This window comes from Neofelis nebulosa, chromosome 3 (assembly GCF_028018385.1).
Source record: "Neofelis nebulosa isolate mNeoNeb1 chromosome 3, mNeoNeb1.pri, whole genome shotgun sequence".
Classification (NCBI taxonomy): Eukaryota; Metazoa; Chordata; class Mammalia; order Carnivora; family Felidae; genus Neofelis; species Neofelis nebulosa.
The window spans coordinates 138,975,444-139,000,892 of record NC_080784.1 but is presented as its reverse complement, the minus strand read 5'-3'; the positions used below and the strand labels follow the sequence as shown (position 1 = coordinate 139,000,892).

Genomic DNA, 25,449 nt, shown 5'->3' with positions numbered 1-25,449 from the left:
CTGGAAAGGAAAAAAAAGAATTGGGTGAGCCTAGCAAGTCAGGCACCTTCAGAATGGGGCCTTGTGTCCAGTACTTCATCAGGCCTTATATTACTTCACTTAGGGGAGGATGCTATGGCTGATCTCTCATGGTTAGCTGGCCCTACCTTTCAGACATTTCTCATCTTTGCATCATGGTAAGGTACTTACGGAGTGCCCAAAAGAAAACAGGTATTTCTACTGAGCTGTACATGCACTGACTTTATCAAGCTTGTGGAACATGTTGCATGGGGGCTTTGCCACTTCTTGCTAACAAAAGTTTGTGCTCCTACCAAGAAAAGTAAAGTTAATCAATCTGACAGCTACCATAAGGAAGTAAAACTTCAAACCTTAAAGGTTAAATCCATTCAGCCGGTTAGTAACTATTTGCTAGTCACTCATTTTCTAAATATGTTATTTGTATTTAATTGTATACTATTCAAACTCTACTAAATAAGGCATTTTCCTTACTTTTAAAATTTCGTAAGAGGAATAAAGACAATGATTATGGGTTGTTATGTGCCTAGAAGTTTTTAGAAAAAAAGGATGAGTATTTTAAAAGCGTAAGACAAGTCTCACTTAAAACTGTCTAATTTATATTTATTTAAGGTTCTAGCATCTTGGACAGAGCTGTTATTGAACACAATTTGTTGTCTGCAAGCAAATTATATAATAATATTACCTTTGAAGAACTTGGAGCTCTTTTAGAGATTCCTGCAGCTAAGGTATTTTCTTGTTTCTAATATATAAAAAAAGAAGTTAAGAGACTAAACTATTGATGTAGTAAGAAAATATGTAATTGATAAATACTGGCAACTGCAATAAAAATACACATAAAAACTTCAGGAAAATGGAAATAAATTATTTGAATGTTACAATAGTACTGTAATGGAATTGTCTTTGTTTTTTGCTTCTTTTAAACTGTATTTTATGATAAAAGGAACCAGAATGAAAATCTTAAAGGGGTTTTGGGTTGTGATACCCATTTCGAGTGGTGTCTGTTTAAATCCAGTTCATTGTAGTTTCTGATTTCTGACAAACTTAAGATTTTGATACATGCCTTACTTTTTTCTGCACTGGATTGACTTACAGGTTAAATATTTCATCTCTTTGAAAGAATGACTGTGGTAATTCTCCAGGCTATTCTCTTGTAACTTTTCTGCTTGATTTATCTTAATTTGACTGAGTTACTAGGAAATTAATTTCATTTTTAGTCACGATAAGAGTTTGATTGGCTGTGTACAAATACCAACAAAGTACCAATAGTATGTAGAGGGTATTTCAGGTATCATTTACAAAACATTCTCTTAATTTTAAATAAGAGTAAAAACAAGCAATCAACCTTACATTTACCTAGCTTGCATACCTTACAGTCATGTAGTAATGATTACATCCCCTTTTATCTGTTGAGAAATTTTAATTTAGAATTCCTAACATGGTTCCTTTACTTGTGCATATTTAATACACAGTACAAGAAGTGGAACAATTTGGGAACCAAAGCTTAAGTTACCATTAAAAGATACTTTTTCTTAGGGGTGCCTGGGTGGCTCAGTCGGTTGAGCGGCCGACTTCAGCCCAGGTCGTGATCTCGCGGTCCGTGAGTTTGAGCCCCACGTCGGGCTCTATGCTGACAGCTCAGAGCCTGGAGCCTGTTTCAGATTCTATGTCTCCCTCTCTCTGACCCTCCCCCGTTCGTGCTTTGTCTCTCTCTGTCTCAAAAATAAATAAACGCTAAAAAAAATAAAAAAATAAAAAAAAAATAAAAGATACTTTTTCTTAGGCTGAAACTTAGGGAAGTGAATATATATTTAACAATAAATGCTAGTCACAGTCTGTTTAGGATTAATCATGAAGATGGTCAGAATTACTAAAATGACTAAGTCATAAGCCAGTTTTCTTACATATAATAAACATGAAACGTGTCTTTAGGAACTAGGTAGAAGACCTTTTGGTTCCCTTTAATTGTCTTTTAAATCCTCTTTTAATTCCTATTTATTTATAATTTTTTAATGAATGATTCCTTTTATTTTTTTAAGTAATTGCTCTACACCCAATGTGGGGCTTGAACTCTTAACTACAAGATCAAGAGTCGCATGCTCTACCTACTGAGCCAGCCGGGCGCCCCTTAATCTCAAATCTCAGATTTGAAGATCATTCCTCCTTATAATTTTTTCTTCAAAAATACTACTTTCTTAAAGAATGTATTATTATTATTATTTTTTAAATGTTTGTTTATTTTTGAGAGAGAGACACAGTGTGAGTGGGGGAGTGGCAGAGACAGAGGGAGACCCAGAATCCGAAGCAAGCTCCAGACTCTGAGGTGTCAGCACAGAGCCCGATGCGGGGCTTGAACTCACAAACTGAGATCATGACCTGAGCCGAAGTTGGACACTTTACCGACTGAGTCACCCAGGCACCCCACTTTGTTAAAGAATTTTTTAGGTGATAAACACTGTGAAAATTTAGATGAAGTAAAAGGAAAAACTACTTTGGGTGTTCCTGTGTATGCATGTCAGTAAGAAGAAAAATTGTTAGTTTGATTTTAAGCAGAGGAAAAAGTTGTTAAGATCACTAGATTCTCGTCCAAAATCTGACAACAAGAAAAACATCCCAGTTAACTTAAAATAACCGATTATACCCAGGGAGAATTGGGGAATAAAATAGGCAGCTTTACTAGATTCACTGTTGTAATGGACAGCAGATGAACGCATACGAAAAGCGTGTGGGTAGCTAAACCAAGAGATTTCAGTTCTTTTATACGTGAGTAACTAACTGTTGGATATGATAATTAAAGTTTGTGAGAATTTTTTTTTTTATTTTCTTTTACAGGCAGAAAAGATAGCATCACAAATGATAACAGAAGGACGTATGAATGGATTTATTGATCAGATTGATGGAATAGTTCATTTTGAAAGTAAGTTTTGCTTATTTCTGTCATAATGAAATGGCAGTAAACTGTTGTATATTTGTGATTAAGACACGTTGAACAATTTCCTTTAACCCAGCATATTACTACTAAAATGAGCTCATTTTCCAAAGAAATCATTTAGAATAATTTTTATGAGCTTATATTTAAGAATCTATTTAATATAGCATTTTTTTATGCTGAAGAAAAATTGGAAGATGGAATCGTCTTACCAGTTTTTTCATTTACCCATCAAACATAGATTAACCACATACCATGTATCAGGCATGTGGAAATGCCAGTTGATTTCCTCTTCAGCAGCTCATTAAACTAGTAGAGGCAGACAGATAAGTTGATCTCTTGACTCTCTTATTGTGTATTACCTCCTCAGCCCCTATTCCTACCTCTTTACACCCTGGACCTTCCTATACCTGGAACTGTTCTACCTGTAAAGTTTCAATTTGAAATGCCCCATTCTCACAACGTTTTTCCTGTCTTTCTAGCAGTCTGTGTCAGTTACTTCCACTTTAGCTCTTCCTTGACTACCTTCGAGCCTCCAGTCCATTAACTTTTACTTTTTTCCAGTCAGCTCAGCCCTTTTTTGTCTTTACTACTCTTTCCCATCCATGGATTCCATGATTCATTATTCCAATTACTGTTTCACAAATGCCCTAGATCACTTGCCTGTTAACTTTTTGTTCTGGCTGTCCAGCAAAACTTCAGCTGTGATGAACCCATTCTCCATCTTTTTCATTCCAGTACGTGAGTAGCTAACTAACATTGCTGGAGATTGATACCACTGCAAAGTCAAGGTCTTGGGTTCTCAGCAGTACCTGGGATTCTTGATACATTTCTTTAGGCTACTTCTTCTTTTCTACTCTGCAAGGGGTTATTTCAGATTTCATTTTTCTTAAATCTCTGACTTTTCTCCTTCATTCTCAGCAGCAAACCTTGTTTCATATTTCACAGAAAAAAAAAATCTGTCAGGGTGAAATTAAATTAACTTCTTTATCTGATTTATAAAACTTCCGAATTTTACAGGAACCTGGGTGGGTCAGTCGGTCAAGTGTCTGACTTCAGGTCAGGTCACAATCTTCGGGTGTGTGAGTTTGAGCCCTGCGACAAGCTCCATGCTTACAGCTCAGAGCCTGGAGCCTGCTTCGGATTCTGTGTGTCCCTCTCTCTCTCTGCCCCTCCCCTGTTTACACTCTGTCTCTCTCTCAAAAATAAGTAGACATCAAAAAAAAAAAAAAACCTTCTGAATTTTAAATATCATCTAGTTCTACCTTTTCCTCCTTTGTGTTTTGCTGGAAATGTTTTCTGTCTTCCTTTCCAGTTCTTCTCCTTGTGCTTTGGCTCCCTTCTTTGACTGTTGCCCCTATCCCTCAAAAACAGGTTTTTAGGAACCTAAAATTAGCCATTGTTTTGTCAGTTTTCACCCTTGCTTGCTCTGTTGGCTTCTTTCCATCAGTATTTAAACATACTTGGCTGTGCACCTGGTAGCTCAGTCAGTTCTAAGTATCTGACTCTGATCGAAGCTCAGGTCATGATCTTGCAGTTCATTAGTTCAAGCCCCACGTTGGGCTGGTGATGCAGAAGCTGCTTGGGATTCTGTCTCTCCTCTCTGCCCTGCCCCTGTGTCTCTCTCTCTCTCCCTCTCTCTCTCTCTCTCTCTCTCTCTCTCTCTCAAAACATAAATAACTTAAAAAAATTTTTTTTAATATTTAAACTTACTTGGGTCTCTCCCATTTTAACAAAAAGACTTTTATCTTTCAGACCTCATTTTAATTTTTTAGCATTATCGAATAGCATTGATCCTTTACTCCTTTTTGAACTGTCCCCACCACCCTGTGCCATCATGGCTTTTGTCGTCTCCTTCACCCCCTTCTCCTGCTTTCCCTCCTCCTCCAGGTATTCTTCCAGTCCTCTTCGTAGATTCTGTAGTGCCTTTAAATATTGGAGTTGCTTAGGGCTTATTCCCAAGGCCTTTTCCTCCTCACTCTACTAAATTTCCTTGGTAATCTCATCTGTTCCCATTGATTCAGTTGCTATCTTTGTGCAGACAATGCTCAGATTTGCCTTTCTAGTGTAAATTTCTCTTCTGAGTCCTAGACCTAGTGGTGCTAATTGCGTGCTAGGTATTTTCCACCTGACTGATTGTTGGACATCTCAGAATGGACATATCCAAAACTGAATTCACCATGTCTCCTTCCTGCCCCCATCCCACAACCTGCCAGGCAACCAGCCAACCAGCCAAAAGCTACATTATTCACTTTCTCCAGCATTTCTTATCCTTGACCCCTCTTCTTCACTGCCCAGAATCCTTTCAGTTTTACCTCCTGCGTGTATCTGGAATCCACATACTTATCTTCATTTCTTACTGTCACTAGCCTATTGTGAACCCTCTCCCACCTTCTGGGCTTTTTCCCTCACATCTACAATTGCTCCTTTCTAGTCCAGTTGCTGTAGTATAGCCAGAATGATTGTGATCTTTATTTTTTTTAAATGTAAACAAACAAAACAAATATAAAAAACAAATTGTTAGGTCATGTTACTCTCTTCTTTGACACTGTAATGAATGGCTTCCCCATGGCTTATAGAACAAAGTTCTATGAAGTCAACAGGTGCTGCCTGATCTTTATAACTTTCTCTTTCTAATCCAACCACATAGGTCTTTTTGTTTCTTTCTAGCACTGTAAATTCCTTCTCACATCAGACATTCTGAAGTACCCACTTCTCTTCACCAGCATCCTCTCAGCTATTTTTGTTCCCGTGTCTTAGTTTGAGCAACGTTAATTGGTAATGATTTTTCTGACTCTCCAGGTTAGGTATGGCTTATAGTTCTATATTCTTTGGTCACTCTGAATTTCTTCCTAGCATTAATCAGTTATTTTCATTTCTGTAACCATTTGTCTAAATATCTGTTTTTGCTTCCCAGCTAAGCTTCCTGCTGGTAGATATTAAGTCTCTTTTGTTCTCATCGTATATGGAGCATGTGTTCCAGTGCCCCACACATTCTTAGTGGGAAGTAAATAAGTATTGGAAAAACAAATAGTACATAATGAATAGTATAGCAGACGTGTCACCAAGTGAAAGGACAGCTTGATAGAGTAATATTCTTTCCAGTTTTCTTAGATTTAAAGAATTGCCATGAAAAATATGCTCATAATAACAAGTATTGCGACTATAAATAAAGATAAGAGTTCATCATATCTTTCCTCCCCCTCGCATAACTAGTACTAATCTAAAGCTTCTATATGCTTATATAGATATGTGAAAAACATAGTTCTTTTAACTTAAAAATAATTTTAAGCACACAGTGTTCTACAGACTTTTTGAAATAATCATGCACATATTTTCAAGTCAGTAGACATAAATCTAATTTATTTGTTTTAAAAGCTATGTAGAATTTAATGGGGTTCAACTGTTCACCTATTGATGAACATTCAAGTGGTTTCCTTGTGCATATCTTTATATATGGTACACTTACTTCTATAGAACAAGGTCTCAAAAGTGATAACATTCCATCAAAGGACATATGTATTTCGATCCTTAATGGATACTGCCAGTTTGCTTTTCAGAAAGGTGTAGCCATTTGCACTTTCACCAATATGAGGAAATGAATGTTCAACAGCTATATATTGTTCCTCTTTTTATCTTTTGCTAATTGTGGGGGGAAATACTACATTATTGTTTTAATGTGCATTTCCTTGGTACTGGGGAAGTTTAATATCTTTCCATGTATTACTAGCCATTAGCATTTCCTCTTCCGTGGAGTTGATATTAGTTCTGGTCTGTTTCTTTCCTGGCCCCACACCTCTCCTTCAGATCTCTCAGCATCAATTTGCTATAGCTTTTGGTTTAATGATAATTTAAACTCTTTTTTGTTAATGTGTACAAATATTTTTTACCATTCTGTCAGTTGTGTTTTTGAAGTAAGGCAATGCATACCATAAACACAGTTTAAAATTCTTATGCAGCCAGGGGCGCCTGGGTGGCTCAGTCGGTTAGGCGTCCGACTTCAGCTCAGGTCATGATCTCACAGCCCGTGGGTTCAAGCCCCGCGTCAGGCTCTGTGCTGACAGCTCAGAGCCTGGAGTCTGCTTCGGATTCTGTGTCTCCCTCTCTCTCTTCCCCTCCCCTGCTCATGCTCTGTCTCTCTCTGTCTCAAAAATAAATAAAAATATTTTAAAAAAAATTTTTAATAAAAAAATAAAATTCTTATGCAGCCAAAAATGTCACTTTTTAATTTTATGGCTTTTTAGTTTCCTGTATTAATTTAAAAGGTCTCACTTACCTTGGGGTAAAACTAATATTTTTCTAAAATTTCTTCTAATATTTTTATTTACTGTTTTATATTTAGAAATTTAATCTGTCTGTAGTTCATTTTTGTATATAATTTTAAGGTATGGGCTAGTTTGTCTTTTTTTAAAGATGTACTGTTAATTTGCAAGTGCTATTTATTAGGTAAAACTTACTTTCTGATCTTTGACATATATTAGCTTCCACATGTATGTTTGGGTCTCTTTCTGTTATCAGTTTCTTTCCACTGATCTGTAACAATATGGTAATAAACAAATTTAAACTAAATCTTACTGTTGGAAAAGCATCTCCTACCCCCTCTACTAATGTATTTTTGTTGAATTGAAGTTCACATAACATTAACCATTTTAAAATTTTTTTTTTTTCAACGTTTTTTATTTATTTTTGGGACAGAGAGAGACAGAGCATGAACGGGGGAGGGGCAGAGAGAGAGGGAGACACAGAATCGGAAACAGGCTCCAGGCTCCGAGCCATCAGCCCAGAGCCCGACGCGGGGCTCGAACTCACGGACCGCGAGATCGTGACCTGGCTGAAGTCGGACGCTTAACCGACTGTGCCACCCAGGCGCCCCAACATTAACCATTTTATCAACATTTTTTTTTTTTTTTTTTTAATTTATTTTTGGGACAGAGAGAGACAGAGCATGAACGGGGGAGGGGCAGAGAGAGAGGGAGACACAGAATCTGAAACAGGCTCCAGGCTCCGAGCCATCAGCCCAGAGCCTGACGCGGGGCTCGAACTCACGGACCGCGAGATCGTGACCTGGCTGAAGTCGGACGCTTAACCGACTGCGCCACCCAGGCGCCCCAACATTAACCATTTTAAAGTGAACAATTCAGTGGCACTTAGTATGTTCACAGTGTTTTGCAACCACCCACTCTACCTAGTTCCAAAACATTTTCATCTTCCCAAAAGGAAATCTTGTGCCCAGTAAGCAGTTACTCCTCATTTCTCCTCCCAGCCCCTGGCAGCCACAAGTCTGAATTTTATCTCTATGGATTTACCTATTCTGGAAACTTCGTGTAAATGCAGTCATACACTAAGTGAGCTTTTGACTTCTCTCACTTAACATACTGCTTTTTTCCTTTTTAAGGCTGAATAACATTCCACTGTAGAGATATCCTACAGTGTTGCCACTGTTTTTAATTTGCAAAATTCTCTTGACTGTTCTCAAACATCATTTCTTCTGTAGTTAATAACTTTATCCTATGTAGAAAGCAAAACAGAGATCAGGGTGATTATCTTTGTAAGTTTTTAAAATGTATATATTGATAGGGAAGGACTGTTATTTTTATGATACTGCATCTTTCCATCTGGGACCATGGTTTGTGTCTAAAGTTATTTTATGTCCTTTATTAAAATTTTTTTATTTTAGTTTTTTTCATTAATTCTGTGCCTATTTTGGTAAATTTGGGTGCTATTTTGAATTGATGTTCCCCAAGTTTATCATTTCTTTCTTTCTTTGTTTATTTATTTTTTGAGAGAGAGACAGAGTACGAGCAGGGAAGGGGCACAGAGAGAGGGACAGAATCTGAAGCAGGCTCCCGGTTCTGTCAGCGCAGAGCCTCACGCGGGGCTGGAACTCACGAACTGTGAGATCGTGACCTGAGCTGAAGTCGGATGCTTAACCAACTGAGCTACCCAGGCACCCCTGAGTTCATCATTTCTAACTGTATATTGCTGGTATAGAGGAAAACCTTGTGTTTTCATGATGAATTTTTTTGGTTTTTGTTTAATCATTAAAATATGTGTCCTTCACAAGAGTCAAGTAGAGACAGTTTCGACTATAGAAATAGATTTGCTTTCTCCAGTAGGTGGCAGTGTCTTGTGAATCAAGAAAAACTGGTGATGAGATGGCTCAGTGAGGCTTTTATTGTGGTTTTTGTGACTGAGATGCTTTGATGGGTTGGTTTTATTTTGTTTTCCTGAATAATAATAATATGTATCTACGTGCATGTGTTTTGGTTTTGTTTTATACCATGTGCCAGTAATTTGGGTATTTTCCTTAATTATTGCTTAATTAGCTTTAACTTTATTAGCCAAGATTTTCAGAAGAAACTTTTAAAATTAATACTACTATAAATTATCTTTTAACTCACATTCCATATGAATATATGGAGTAATGTATGGAGTAAACTCTGTACGTTGTTCTTTTTTTGTTTAGCACGAGAAGCCCTGCCAACGTGGGACAAACAGATCCAGTCACTTTGTTTCCAAGTGAATAACCTTTTGGAGAAAATTAGCCAGACAGCACCAGAATGGACAGCACAAGCCATGGAAGCCCAGATGGCTCAGTGAATCCTTACAAAACTTCTGTGCACACTACATCTTTTTCAATGTTGTACAGATTAATTTCACTGTCTCTCCAAAGCATTTGCATCATGACCTTACGTATTTCAATCCCTTTTATGCTGGATTCCATTTAAAGAAGACATTAGAACAGAAAGTGCAAGCATTTAAAAATATGTAGTTACCATATATTCAGGGTCTCTATGTATCAAGCTAACTCAAATGTTTTGAAAGCTTTTTCTTTAAACAGAGTAAGTGAAATATCTGTGGCTAAAAAGTTTGGGATTTGTGATAACTTTGTAGTCATGTAAAACTTAAGTGCTTTGTGCCTCTCCAAATGTGGTAATTCTAATAAATGGAGAAGTGAGCCAAATAAAAGTAGTACTTTGTTTCTAATTAGTGAATGGTGTTTTGTTCATTTTTCCTTTCAATTCAACAGACATCGATTTATACCATATGCTAGAAATGCAAAGACAGACCGTAATGCCTGTTCTCCAGGCATTCAGAGGCACAGAGCCGATAGATGGTATGTGTAATACTTGCAGTTGCACCAAGTACTAGATCACATGGGGAGGAGCTTTTTGGGTAGCAGAGAGATCAGGGAAGTCCTCTCAGGATTATTGCAGGCTAGCTTTATAGGGAAAATGGGGAAAGGGCTTCTTAAAAAAATTTGTGGGCAGGTTACAGTTTCAGCTCCAACATGTGAAGAGCTTGGAGGGCCTGACTCCATTTTCACAGTAAGAAAAAGGCTGAACCGGCTGAAAATCAATGGCTTCTCTTATTTCCACCGGAGAAAAGACAGGCAGGTAGAATCGCAGTTGAGAGAACTTATTGGGAGCAGAAGCTTCTGGAGCAGTAACTGATATGAACCGTGAAACGGTAACTGACAAGTTACTGGAGGCTGAGTGTAAACTAGCTGGAATGTTAAAGCCCCCTGCAGGCCCACTCTTAGGAGAACCCCTACACTTTCTAGGATTCATCCCCAGGAACCCCATCAGAGTCTCAGGAGTATGATTGGGATCCCCTTGTTTTTCAGGCAGGGCAGGGGAAGGGAAAGTAACTATTTTGAAATACACCTGGATGATTTTCCATGACAAAGACCTGCCCTAAGGAAAAATACCATTACCAGAGCCTTGTCTGACATGGGGCAAGTGCAGTTATACAGTTCTAGCCGTCTTGAGTCTTGTGTCATGTAAGAGAAGGTGGCGGGAGGTTTCTGAAGGTCACAGCCCAGGGACTCAGATCTAAGTTTTTTAAAAAACAGAGATCGAATCAAACATTATAGATTGCTTCCCAAATCTGTTCCATCAAACGGGGCTCCAGTGTAATAATAGTGGAATTCATGAGCTGCAGGACACACTCCTTAAGAAAGAAGTCTTAGGTAAACAATACAACAGGGAAGAATACAAACGAAAATAGAGGAAACAGAAGTCTCTGACACAGGTATAGCAAACATTAAATGCAACCCAGCTCCTACTCAGATTAATATAAAACCTTATACTAAAAGGCTAATTGCCTCAGTTCCTATTACCTGATACATTATGTCTGCCTTTCAACCAAAAAACTGCAAGGGGCACAATGAAAAAGCAAACAAACAAAAACAACACAATTTGAAGACACAAGTCCGGCATCAGAATCAGGTGTGGCAGGGATGTTTGAATTAATTAGACCAAGAATTTAAAATAGCTATGATTAATTTGCTAAGGGTTTTTAATGGGAAAAGTAGGCAACGGGCAATGTAAGTAGAGAGATGGGTGATATAAGTAGAGAGGTGAAAACTGTAAGAATTAAAAGGAAATGTTAGAAATAAAAAACAGAAATGGAGATGCCTTTGATAGACTAATCATCAGACTGAACACACCCTGAAGAAAGACCAGTGAGCTTAAAGATATGTAGGTAAAAACTTCCCAAACTGAAATGCAAATAATATCCAACAACTATGGGACAATTATATAAATGGTAACATAGGTATAATGGGGATACCAGGGAGAAAGGAACAGAAGAAATATTTGAAACAATACTGGCTAACAATTTTCCAAAATTAATGATGGGGACACCAAACCACGGACCCAGGAAGCTTAGAGAACAGCAAGCATGATAAATACCAAAAAAATCTACACCTAAGCATATCCTATTTAAACTGCAAAAAAACAAAGACAAGAAAATCTTGAAAGATGCTAGGGGGGAAAAAACCTTTTTTGTAAAGGAACATGAATGAGAATTATACTGGATTTCTTGTCAGAAACCATGCAAGCAAGAAAACTGTAGATATTTAAGATGGTGAAAGAAAAAACTTACCAATGTAGGATATTAATCCAGCATAATTATCCTTTAAAAGTGAAAGAAAAATAAAGACTCTCTGAGGAAAAACAAGAAATTTGTTGCCAGGACACCTGCCTTACAAGAAACGCTAAAAGTTCTTCAGAGCAAAGGAAATGATACTTGGATAAAGGAAGAGCATCAGGGGACAAATAGATGAAGGTAAAATAAAATCTTTAAAAAAAATTTTTACTTGGTCTAATAGATAACTTTGTTCAAACTAACAATGGTAACCATTTTTGAATGTTTATACTGTATGGTAAGTAAAATAATTGACAACAATGATGGGAGGCAGGAATTGGGAATATTCTAAGATTCCTGCACTACCCATGAAACAGTACAGCGTTATTTAAACATGAACTTAGATTACTTGAAATGTATATTGCAAACTGGAAGGCAACTACTGTCAAATTTTTAAATATATATATATATATATATATATATATATATATATATATATTTGATATTCTAAGAGAATCTACAAGCTAAAGAAAAATCATATGATTGTATCAACAGGCACAGAAAAAAAAGCATCTGACAAAATCCAACACCTATTCATGATAAAAACTCTCAGGCAACTAGGGATAGAGAACTTCCTCAACTTGATAACATTTACAGAAAAACCTATTACTGACATCATATTAATGATGAGAAACTGGGCACCTGGGTGGCTCAGTAGGTTAAGCATCTGACTCTTAGCTTTCGCTCAGGTGCTCAGGTCATGATCTCACAGTTCATGAGTTTGAGCCCCAGGTCAGGCTCTGAGCTGTCAGCTCAGAGCCTAGAGCCTGCTTTGAATTCTGTATCTCCCTCTCTCTGCCCCTCTCCCACTCATGCTCTGTGTCTCTCTGTCTCTCTCTCTCTCTCTCAAAAATAAACATTTTTTAGTATATGTGCTGCCGAAGCGAGCACAAATAAACATTTTTTAAAATAGTGAGAAAATAGATTGCTAGATTATTTATTCCTAAGATTGAGAATCTACAAAAAATCCTGTGGCTAACATCATATTTAATAGAAAATAGATTACCAGTATCTTTCCCCATAAGATCAGGAATAAGGCAAGGATGTCTACTCTCATTCCTACTCAACATCATACTGAAAGTCCTAAGAATGCAATAAGACCAAAAAAAGAAATTAAACTTATACAGATTGGGAAGGAGGAAAAAACGGTCTTTGTTCACAGTTGACATGATTGTTTACACAGAAAATCCCAAGGAATCAGGAAAAAAAAAAATTCCTGGAACTAAAAAACAATTATAGTAAAGTTGTAGAATACAAAGTTAATATACAAAAGTCCATGGCTTTCCTATATATGTCAATGAACAGTGGAATTTGAAATTTGGAAATGTATGTGTGTTGAACGTAACGAAAATAGGGAATTATATGAGTGAAGAAGTGGCAGGAGGATAGGTTAAAGAGGTAAACTGAGGCTATATTATGAAGGACCAGGGAAAATCTGGGGTCTTTTTTCAGAATGTTCATAGTTTAACTTGTGGCAGGCAGTTTATATGATGGAGTGGAAAGATGGTAATGGGAGCGGCAGTTACTAGAGGCAGGTAGACTAGTTCAGGAGCTATGTGCCTGATTTTCCAAAGAGATAATTAGGGTTTGAACTACATTCATGGCAGTGAAGATAAAGAGGTCAGATTGATTCATTCAGTAAATGATTTGAGTGGGTATCTAGCAGGTGTCAGACATTGTTCTAGGCACTAGGGATATAGCAACAAACAAAATAGGTCATCCATTGGGGGTGTCAAGTGGAATTTAAGGGACAGAAGCCAGTGTCTGATTAGATGTGAGGATAAGGGAGAAGGGTGTGATCAGACAACTCAGGAATCATCGATGTTTGGATTTCTCATCTTGAACATTTGAGTAAGCGGTGGTATCGTTTGACATGCTGGGTAGAGAGAAGGCCTAGGGGACATCCAGATGGACTTGGTTAGTAGGCAGCTGAAGAGTCATTTAGAACACCAATAGTAAGGTGGGGAGATTGGACATACAGTCCTCCTTGACTTATAGGAGGCAGCTGAAGCCTTAGGAGTAGATGACACTAGGAAGAACGTGAGCTATAAAAGGAGCGGATCCCTGATACAACCTTGCAAAGCGCCACAATCTATGAGGTGAATAAAAGAAGGGGCAGAGCACTCCAGTTTGCTGAGCTTAAGGCCCAGGTGCCTTTACATTTTTTTAATTTTTAAAAAATATTTATTTATTTTTGAGGGAGAGAGAGAGCATGAGCAGGGCTGGGGCAGAAAGAGAGAAGGGGGCAGAGGATCTGAAGCAGGCTCTGTGCTGACAGCCCAATGCAGGGCTCGAACTCACAAACCATGAGATCATGACCTGAGCCAAAGTTGGACGCTTAACTGACTGAGCCACACAGGTGCGCTGTAGGTGCCTTTACATTTTATCTCTCTGAAATTCCACAATAAACCTGTACGGTAATTTTGCCTCCCCTTCCCCTACCCCAACAAATGAAATGGATTCAAGGGTAGGAGGAAAACCAAAGGAAACTGGGAAAGGGAGATTTTCATCAGGGCAAAATGTTGCATGTGGAACATAGAGAGTAATAAATGTGAAAAAAATTCTTGCTTCACACATTTATCATCAATATTTAATCAAAATAGTCATACTGAATTTGATCACTGAATTTTTGTTACTTGTCCTGATACTTCATTTTCAAAAGAGAAAGAAAATCAACACAACGAACCCATCAGGTGTATGCAGCTGGGAAGCAGGACATAGAGTGTTGTCACTTTGTCAGCATTAATAATACTTATTGGGTAACATGATAAGGAGAAAAAGTATTAGTTAAATGTATTGTAAGTGTCTTATAATAGCTATCCATAGTCTTTCATTCTATCTCAAAGTTCTTAGATGAAAGAGAACCGAGTTACTGTGGACCAAACTCTCCTGTGAAGAAACCAAACTACCAGAAAAAAAGACGATGTGGACCCTTAAAATGAACTAATGACCTAAAGACATTGACAGCAAGGAAGCATATAGTATCTTGTTAGTAAAATCTTTTATTTTGTTTATATATGAAATGTAACACAAAATTCATAAGCCAGAAAATTTAATAATATGAAAGCAAGGAGAAACTAAGCTGAACCATTTAGCAAAACTAAGCAAAAACATTCATTTAAAATAAATCAAAATTCCATTCTTTTATCCCATTGATTGTGATTAAGCATATCTGTCATATTTCATTTGCAAAAGGCAGAGAAGGATTCAAACTGAAGAGGTGTATGCCTGCTGGTTTTAGTTGCTTCAGTGAGAGCTTTTCACCTATAAGGGATACACAAAGAATAGGTTTGAGCTTCCTCAATCTACTTTTTAATTTTCAATAAACTTTAAATTTTAGAATTAATTTTTTTTTTTAACGTTTATTTACTTGAGAGACAGAGCATGAACAGGGGAGGGTCAGAGAGAGAGGGAGACACAGAATCGGAAGCAGGCTCCAGGCTCTGAGCCATCAGCCCAGAGCCGGACGCGGGACTCGAACTCACGGACCGCGAGATTGTGACCTGAGCCGAAGTCGGCCGCCCAACCGACTGAGCCACTCAGGCGCCCTAGAATTATTTTAGATTTACAGAAAAGGTGCAAAAATAGTACAGGGGGCTCTTACATCCCCTGCCCCTGTTTCCCTACCAGTTAACATCTTACTATGGTAGATTTGTTACAACTAATGAACCAATGTTGATACATAATATTATTAATAAAAGCATATACCTTACCTAGATTTCTCAATTTCTACCTAATGTCTTTTTTCTGTTCCAGGATCCCATCTAGGACAGCACGTTACATTCAGTTGTCACGTTTCCACAGGCTTCTCTAAACTGTGATTGTTTCTCGACTTTCTTTGTTTGCGATGGCCTTGACAATTTGGATGAGATCTGGTCAGGTATTTTGCAGAATACCTATGCATCAGTTTGGATTTGGCCCATGTGTTTCTCCTGGTTAGACAGGAGTTACGGGGTTTTGAGAGAAGACCGAGAAGGTAGAGTGCCATTCTCATCACATCATTTCAAGGGGACATGCTACCAACATGACTTATCACTGATGAGGTTCACGTTGGTCACTTGGCTGAAGTAGTTCTGTCAGGTTTCTCCACTATAAGGCTACTCTTTTTTCCTCCTTTTCATATATACTCTTTGAAAGGAAGTTACTCTGCAAACCCATTCTTACGAGGTAGGAGTTACACTCCATTGCCTTGAGGGAGGAACACACGTACATTGTTTGGAATTCTTCCGTACTTCTGGAAAATTCGTCTGTTCTCCCCCATTTATTTGTTTGTGTAATCATGTATTTATAGAAGTATGACTCATAGATATTTTATTTTGGCTATAATCTTTCCATTTATAATCTAATGCTACTTTACTTTGTTGCCTCAATTGTTCCAGTGTTCACAATTGGGAGCTTTTTCAGTTGTTTTTATGTCCCCTTGGTTTACCTACTTTTTTAAGTGTTTCTTTATTTATTTTGAGGGTGGAGGGGCAGAGAGAGAATCCCAAGGAGGCTCCGCGTTGTCAGTGCAGAGCCCCACCTGGGGCTCGATCTCATGAATCGTGAGATCATGACCTGAGCCAAAATCAAGAGTCAGCAGGACGCTTAATCAACTGAGCCACCCATGTACCCCTTTTCAACCTATTCTTAACATAAATCATGTTCTTCTTTGATCTTTGTCTCTTGATTCTCCCATTTCAAGTGTTTGTATATCTAAAGTTTCACTGTTGATGAATAATGTAGGGTCAAAGGTGATGCACCAGAGTCAAGACCACCAAGGTATTTTACCTCAAACCCACTGATTCAGTAAGATAATTTCTCTGGGGTTAAAAGAAATAGGTCAGATGTTAGGATTCATTATGTATGTGTGGGTATATATTTCATCCAACCTGTCTCATGTGTTTATTTAAATAAACAGTGTTAAACTGGTCTAATTCCACATGTTTGCTTCTGACCTCATCCTGTCCAGTTTGTGCTATATACCATTATCAGATTAATTCTTCTAAAGTATAGCTCTATTGATGTTACCCCCTTACATAAAGCCTACAGTAACTCCCCACTGCTTACCAAATCAAAGGCCAAATCATCAGCCCAGTTTTCAGTACATTAAATGCCATGGCCCAACTCACTTATAAGTCTTTCATTTCTCATTATTTTCCTACTTATATGTTCCTACCAAGTTGAGTGGACCTACACTCACAAAGATGTTTTCCCTTTTTTGCTTCTACAGTTTCACGAATGCTGCTGCTGATTAGAAGCAACATCCAGGGGTACCTGGGTGGCTCAGTGGGTTAAGCATCTGACTTGATTTCAGCTCAGGTCATGATCTCACAGTTCATGAGTTTGAGCCTCATGTGGCGCTCTGTGCTGTCAGCTTGGAGCCTGCTTGGGATTCTCTCGCTCTGACCGCCCCCCCCTCTTTCTCAAAATAAATAAATTTTTAAAAAATGCAACTGAGTGAAAAAGCTGAAGAAAAAACGGAAAGAAGCCACATCCATTTTTATTAATTAAAGCCACATCTTGTGTCAGAAATCTTAATGTTTGTCCCATCTGATCCATTTTCATCCTTGTCTTCCCTGCTCTATGTTCTGGGAGGCTGACCTGTATATTACAGCACCACTTTCCTGCCCTCTGCCTTCCTGTGGGTTCAGCCAGTGGGAAGCCTAGAGAGGACATCAGAAAGTGAGATCAGGGTATTTTTTCTCTTGACTACTTCCTTCCTATGAGGTTGCCCCAGGCTACTCCTGTCTTTCTAGTGAGAGGTTACTGTTCCTCTCAGGGCCGCCTTCCCCTTCTCATAGCTCACTCCTTTGGGTTTCAAGTAACTTCTCCTTCCTTGCCTCTCTGAGGCCTAGGGGTGGTAGAGTTTAAAATTCTTTAATGTTTTTATTTATTTTTGAGAGAGAGACAGAGCACAAGCTGGGGAAGGGCAGAGAGAGAAGAAGACATAGAATCCAAAGCAGGCTCTAAGCTGTCAGCAAAGAGCCTGGGGCGGGCCTCAAACCGGGGAACCACATGACCTGAGCTGAAGTTGGATGCTTAACCAACTGAGCCATCCAGGTGCCCCTAAGGGGTGATATAGTTTAACTGCTTCTAGCCTAGATTCCAGCACCATCCCTGGTCATTTCCCTCTACCTCCCACCCACACCTTTATTGTAAGTAGTTTTCATTAAATCCTTGTACTATTACAATTTCAGTGCCATCTCTTTCCTATTGTGACCTTGATATTCACATTCACTTTAGAATAAAAAACCACTTCTTTCAAGAAACTCGCTCGCTCTTTCTTTTCTTTCTTTCTTTCTTTCTTTCTTTCTTTCTTTCTCTCTCTCTTTCTTTCTTTCTTTCTTTCTTTCTTTCTTTCTTTCTTTCTTTCTTTTGAGAGAGGGAGAGAGAATCCCATACAGGCCCCGTTCTGTCAGCATGGAGCCCAACACAGGGGCTCGAACTGATGAACATGACATCATCACCTGAGCTGAAACCAAGAGTCAGCTGCTCAACCAACTGAGACATCCAGATGCCCCCAAGAAGCTTTCATTTACACATGTCAATAGAATATGATCTTTCCCTCCTCTGAACTTAAAATAGCACTTGGTCTAAAGTCATTAGTCAGACCTGTCATTTTATTTAAAGGCTATCTAATCCTTTCTTTTAGAGTATAAAGTCTTTAAAGACAAGGAGACCAGCTTATTTATTTTTGTTCCCCACAGGACCTAGCAGTGTCCTGCATCATACTAGGTACTTGATACATTATCTGCTAAATAAATGATATTTTAAAATATATTCTCCATGAGTTATATTTGTTAACCTATACAGAGTTCGCATTCCCTTGAAAAAGAAAGTGATGTATTACTAAGAGTGGGAAAATTAATGTTTTTTTCCCCATACTCAAGATAAATTCTATAGAGGACTGACAAAATCATGTTTATTTCTTCTTTACTACATCTTCAATAGCTAATTCTGAGCATCCTGGAAAAATTAGTTGGAAATGAGTTGATTGATTGTCAGAAGTTCAGATTCTATATAGCATTTTCAAATATTCTATATTCTATAACCACCACTTTCAGGATTCACTTTTTCCAATAGGATTGTCCAGCTTAAACTCACCTCATTATTAATAGATGCTTTATGCTGCAATCAATTCAAATATTACAAAGCATGTAATTTTCATTTGTTCTACTACTTTGTAGTTATTTACCAAGTTCTTTTGTCAATTTGTCTAAGTAGGGGGCTTATTTTCTACTTTTTTTGTATCTCACCACACTCTGTTATTTTACAAGTGGTAAGTTCTTCATTAATGGATCAAGAGAATTCTGAGAAGTCTAGAAAAGTCACCATCCCTCTATTTACTAAAATATGATTTCAAAACATAAAGCTATTGCCATAGACTGAATGTTTGTGCCCCCAGCAAAACTCATTTGTTGAAACCCTAACCCCCAGTGTGATAGTATTAGGAGGCAGACCCTCTGGGAGATAATTAGATTTAAATAAGGTCATGAAGGTGAAGCCCCCACAATGGGATTACTGTCTTCATAAGAAAAGGGACCAGAGCTTGATCTCTTTCCACCATTTGAAGATACAGTGAGAATGTGGCCACCTGTAAGCTAGGAAGAGAGCCCCCACAGGAACTGAATTGGCCCACACCTTGATCTTGGACTTCCCAGCCTTCAGAACTGTGAGAAATAAATTCTTGTGTAAACGACCCACCCTATGCTATATTGTTATGGTGGCCCAAGTAACCTAATACAGCTATTTTCTTCATAAGAGGAAACCAAGATCAATCTTTATATGAAGACAACATTTGAAAGATGTAAAGAATTGTTATTATTGAATCATTACTCAAAATAATGCTAATTTACAAATCCCTTAATTATATATATTTTTAAAAAACACAGTTTCTGGAACCTACCATTAGGTTTTTTTTAGAAAGTACGCATGGCTCTCCTTCTATTGATGTCTCTCTTGATTTGGCAAAGAGAACATTGAGGACAGCAATGGGTCACCACATAGTCATCACAAATGGATCCCTGGTTGAAAAGATAAAAGAAATAGAAATTAAAATCCACCTATTAGGAAGTTAGAACTTGTGGATTTTCAAGACACTTTGAAGAGAAGCAGAAGGAACCGATCCTTGGAATTCAGAGTTTGGATGGATACATTTAGGAAAATGTTAATTGATTTTTCCGTATAACTCCTCTTTTTATGACATCGAATGTTTTCCTATACTTTGTAATACTGAAAATAGAAGATATCAATCAACCAAACTGTCAGTAAGAGAAAAAACAAAGAGTTTCAGAAAGTAAAATCTCAAAATTCTTGCTTCCCACACCTCATCCCTGTCTCAGGAAGCTATGTGAGGATACCTCCATCACAATGAGGGAGGAGACCTGGAAAGAGGAAGACGTGGGATATAAGAAACAGGAGCCTAACCCAGGAAAGAAGCTAATGAAATCTCCAGGCTCATGGTGAAGGAGAACCCAGGGTGAGATCTAAGCATCAGAAATGAAGAGCAACTAGTTCAAAGGGTAGTTTAAGTCAGGGAGTGATTTCATCAAGAAGATAAAAATGATAGAATGTCCAATGTGTTGAATGTGTTGAAAAGAAATTTAGAAAACTGGGAAAGAGTAGTTTTGGAGGTAAAGTCAGTGGAAAACTACTCGTGGCTAAGTGGAGAGTTACTAATGAAAATGCCAAGAATTGTTAAGACCAGGAAAAACAAAGTTTAATAGGAAAGGCAATCATAGTTCACTACATGATGCAACTCTGAAGAGCTAACAGAAGTCTCATAATGTAAGTACCAAACACGGAATTAACCCAAATTACATATAACAATATTGGAAGGGCTGGGGTAGGGAGAGGGTGGAGAAGGAGAAGAAAGGGAAATAAATTCTCATCTTTCAGAGTGGAAGGTCTATAGACAATGCCCCAAACTTAAAACTCAAAAAGTAGCAATACAGTCTATGATTTGGAGATACGGAGGGAAACACTCACAGAGTTCTGGGACTGAGGCAATAGGGGAGAGAAGTTTGTGGACTACTGTTTTTCTTAACAAAAAGTAGATAATCTGGGGCAGCTGCTTGGCTCAATCGTTAAACGTCCGATCTTGATTTCAGCTCACGTCATGATCCTGTTTGTGAAATTGAGCCCTGAGTTGGGCTCTGCACTGACGGCATGGAGCCTGTTTGGGATTCTCTCTCTCCCTCTCTCTCTACCCCTCCCCCTCAAAATAAATAAATAAACTTAAAAAAAAATAGATAATCTAGAAAACTATGTGCTTGCAGAGCTTTGGTAAATAAATTAAAGCTGTACTAGAAAACAGGAGTGGGGTTATTTAGTGGGCCAGAAATTTTGAGTACTTTTTTGGAAATAGGAAGCAGATAGGATTACACTAATGGAGAAAGTAAAACAGAGGTAGGGAACCTGAAACCTAACAGGGTCACGGGCAGAGCATTTGATAAATAGCGAACTCAAAAACCTGGAAACTCAGGAGGAAGAACAGGCTGGGGAGCAGAAGACTCGAAGTTAACTGAAGCCTGCCTGCGCATTGGGGCCAGTCCAGAGCCACCTGTTGTGGCTTTGCCCCAGGAGACAGCATGCAGATAACCTTAACAGAGGACTCTGATGTGGGCTTTGGGCCCTAGGAGAGGAGAGGGGGAAGTACTGGGGCAGTTCTTCACTTATCTTCCAAGAGATCAGATTCCCTAAGACACACTTAAAGGGTAAACAAAAGGCAAAGATATGTTAGCACAGCAGAAAAATCTAAATTTCTCTCACTCATGGGATAGCCAATTGTTTTATGTTTGGTATTCACTGAATTTTTTTTTCTTTTTTTTAGTTCTTTTCTTCCTTTTGCTGCAGAGGTCTTTCCTGATTCCTTTTGTTCCCTTTAGACGTCCCACTAATTTTTATCTGATTAGTGATTTCCTTTCATTTTTTACCCACAACTTAAAATTATATTTATCTTGAGATTCATCCAGGTTTTTGTGTGTATCAACAATTCCTCTTTATTGCTGAGTAGTATTCCATTATATGGATATATCACACTTTGTTTATCCATTCACCTGCAGGGGGATATTTGGATTGTTTTTAGTTTGGGGCTGTTACAAGCAAAACTGCTCTGAACATTTGATAGAAGTCTTGGTATGGATATAAATTTCCTTGGGTAAATATCCAGGAGTAAAATGGCTGGCTCAAATGGTAGGTGTGTTTAACTTTTTAAGAAAATGCCTTCACATTCCTACCAGCAGTGCATGTGAGTTTCAGTTCCTCCATATTTGGCAATGCTGTGGTTTGGTCTGATTAATTTTAGTGATTCCCTTAGTTGCGTAGTGGTATCTCATTGTGGTTTTCATTTATGTTTCTCTAATGACTAATGATATTGAGCATCTTTTTATCTGCTTATTTCCCATCCAAGTATTTTCTTTTCCCACTAATTTTATTTTCGTTGTGTTAAGAACACTTACCATGACATCTATCCTCTTAACAAATTTTAAGAGTACATAACACAACTTGGATGGATCTCAATCATACTGAGTAAAAGAAGCTAGATAAAAGAGTATAGACTGTATAGTTCTATTATATAAAGCTGCAGAAAATGCAAACTATAGTGACAGAAAACATTGGCAGTTAGTTGGGGAAGAGGAGAGGGGAAAGAGGAAAGAATTACAAATGGGTATGAGTAAACTTTTGGAGGTGATGAATATGTTCACTGCCTTGATTGTGAGGATGGTTTCATGGGTCTGTATCATGGGTATATAAACTTATCAAATCATACACTTTACATATATGCAGCTTATTATAAGTCAATTATACATCAATAAAGTTGTTTTTTTAAAAATGGAAAATAATTATGCATAGCTATCAATGTCATACAAAATAAAGTCTTTAGAATGCCTTATTCTTCCTCTTTCTTCCAATCTTCCAAATTTTTGTTAAAACCAAATAAGTTTTACTTTCAGACTGTTATTTTTTTTAATGTTTATTTGTTTTTGAGAGAGAGAGAGAGACAGACAGAGTGTGAGCAGGCAAAGGGTAGAGAGAGGGAGACACAGCATCTGAAGCAGGCTCCAAGCTCTGAGCTGTTAGCACAGAGCCCGACATGGGGCTCAAATCCACGAACAGTGAGATCATGACCTGAGCTCAAGTTGGACGCTTAACTGACTGAGCTACCCAGGCACCCCACTTTCAGACTGTTATTAATTTTTCAGACTCCTAAAGAGCATTAAGAAAATTTGATTATGCAAACTTAATACCCAAAAAACAAATAAATTAATGAAGAAATGGGCAAAAGACATGGATAGACGTTTTTCCAAAGAAGACATCCAGATGGCTAACAGACACATGAAAAAATGCTCAACATCACTCATCATCAAATCAAATATTTATCTATTTATCTAGAGAAATACAAATCAAAACCACAATGAGATACCACCTCACACCAGTCAGAATGACTAAAATTAACAACTCAGGCAATGACAGATGTTGGAGAGGATGCGGAAAAAGAGGAACCCTTTTGCACTGACAGTGGGAATGCAAACTGGTGCAGCCACTCTGGAAAACAGTATGGAGCTTCCTCAAAAAATTAAAACTAGAACTACTCTATGACCCAGCAATTGCACTACTAGGTATTTATCCAAGGGATACAGGTGTGCTGTTTCAAAGGGGCACATGCACCCCCATGTTTATAGCAGCACTATCAATAATAGCCGAAGTATAGGAAGAGCTCAAATGTCCATCGACAGATGAATGGATAAAGAATATGTGGTATATATATAATGGAGTATCACTCAGCAATCAAAAAGCGTGAACTCCTGCCATTTACAACAATGTGGATAGAATTAGAGTGTATTATGCTAAGCGAAATTAGAGAAAGACAAATATCACATGACTTCACTCATATGTGGAATTTAAGATATAAAACAGATGAATATAGGGGAAGGGAAGCAAAAATAATATTAAAAAAAGGAGGGGGAGGGGCGCCTGGGTGGCTCGGTCGGTTGAGCATCCGACTTCAGCTCAGGTCATGTTCTTGCGGTTTGTGAGTTTGAGCCCCGCGTCGGGCTCTGTGCTGTCAGCTGGAGCCTGGAGCCTGCTTTGGATCCTGTGTCTCCTTCTCTCTCTACCCCTCCCCTGCTCTCACTCTGTCTCTCTCTCTCTCAAAAATAAATAAACATTAAAAAATTAAAAACAAAAAGGAGGGGGACAAAACATAAGAGACTCTTGAATATGGAGAACAAACGGAGGGTTGGTGAAAGGGGTGTGGGTGGGGGGATGCTAAAAGGGCAAGGGGCATTGAGGAAGACACTTGTTGGAATGAGCACTGGGTGTTATATGTAGGGGATGAATCATTAGATTCTACTCCTGAAATCATTCTTGCACTATATGCTAACTAACTTGGATGTAAACTAAAAAAAAGGGAAAAAAAAGAAAGTTTGATTATGGACTAAACCCTTAAATTTTTTTAATGTTTGTTTATTTTTGATAGAGACAGAATGCGAGCAGGAGAGGGGCAGAGAGAGAGAGGGAGATGCAGAATCCGAAGCAAGTTCCAGGCTTTGAGCTGTCAGCACAGAGCCGGACGTGGGGCTCGAACTCACAGAACACGAGATCATGACCTGAGTCAAGTCAGACACTGAGCCATCCAGAAACTGCTCATTATGGACTAAGCCTTTAAAAAACTAGATAAACTTCGTGTTAAACAATATAGCATAATTAAATAAAGCAATGTACAAAGGATATGTACACATAATTTATAGAAGAAATGCAAAAAGACGAAGAAGTTTATAAAATTTGCTTGATCTTAACTAATAAAACTTAAACAACAATGAAATGTCATTTTGCCTCTCTGATGGGAAAAAGGAAAAAAAAATCCAATATTGGGCACACATAGAATGTTAATGGATTATAAATTGATATAATATTTTTGGAGGGGTATTTGACAGTTTCACATTTTGAATGTACAGATACTGAGGTCTATCAATCTAATCTCAGACACTATTCCACAAAAATACCAGTGCCTATACAGAAGCATATGTGTTAACAACTATTTAATCTGTAATATTACTTAACTCTTCATCAGTAGGGAAGTGATTAAATAAATTATCTATATGGTGGAATACTATTCATACATTAAAAAGGCTCTGTATTACAGACATAAAGGGGGTCTACCAAATATTAAGTGGGAAAAAAAACAAGCTACAGTATGATATGACACCATTTTAAAAGATAAAAACAAATTAGAATAAAAGAGTCCCTCACCCCCCAAACTCCATATGTCCACATCCATAGCTAGAGCTATATCTAATCTATATTTGTATGCCTTGCAGGCATAGGAAAAAAACCTAAAAGAGAGTGCACACCAAATTATTAATAAAGTTTATCACTGAGTGGTGGAATTGTGTGTAAAGGGGTTAGATTTTCACGTTTTACTTCACACAGTTCAGTGTTTGAATTTGTCATAAAATTATGTATATAGCATATATTATTTTTGTGATAAAAAACTAACAAATATTTTTAAATGAACAAATAAAATAATTTCAATGGAATAAAATAAGTTACTAAAGTATTCTAGTCATTTGTTCCCTGTGATGTTAATT

General features: G+C 37.8%; 2 protein-coding genes across 7 annotated transcripts in view; one reads left to right on the top strand and one right to left on the bottom strand.

The window, feature by feature from the left end:
- COPS4 (COP9 signalosome subunit 4) overlaps nt 1-9,939 on the top strand; it is a 44,645-nt gene extending 34,706 nt beyond the window's left edge. For 3 of the 4 annotated variants that reach the window (XM_058722085.1, XM_058722086.1, XM_058722087.1), the window contains 3 exons: nt 628-743; nt 2,848-2,932; nt 9,411-9,939. In XM_058722085.1, the coding sequence (XP_058578068.1) occupies nt 628-743; nt 2,848-2,932; nt 9,411-9,544 (335 nt within the window). In that variant the 3' untranslated portion in view covers nt 9,545-9,939. The remainder of the gene's footprint in view (nt 1-627; nt 744-2,847; nt 2,933-9,410) is intronic. The other variant, XM_058722088.1, reaches the window with a different exon arrangement.
- LOC131507383 (placenta-specific gene 8 protein) overlaps nt 1-25,449 on the bottom strand; it is a 196,861-nt gene that overhangs the window by 156,522 nt on the left and 14,890 nt on the right. Inside the window, exons 4-5 of one of the 3 annotated variants that reach the window (XM_058722092.1) lie at nt 19,760-19,881; nt 14,858-15,139 (exon numbers count right to left, since the gene is read on the bottom strand). In XM_058722092.1, coding sequence (XP_058578075.1) covers nt 19,777-19,881 — 105 coding nt within the window. In that variant the 3' untranslated portion in view covers nt 14,858-15,139; nt 19,760-19,776. Of the gene's footprint in view, nt 1-14,857; nt 15,140-19,759; nt 19,882-25,449 lie in introns of those variants that run through there. The other 2 variants (XM_058722094.1, XM_058722095.1) reach the window with 2 other exon arrangements.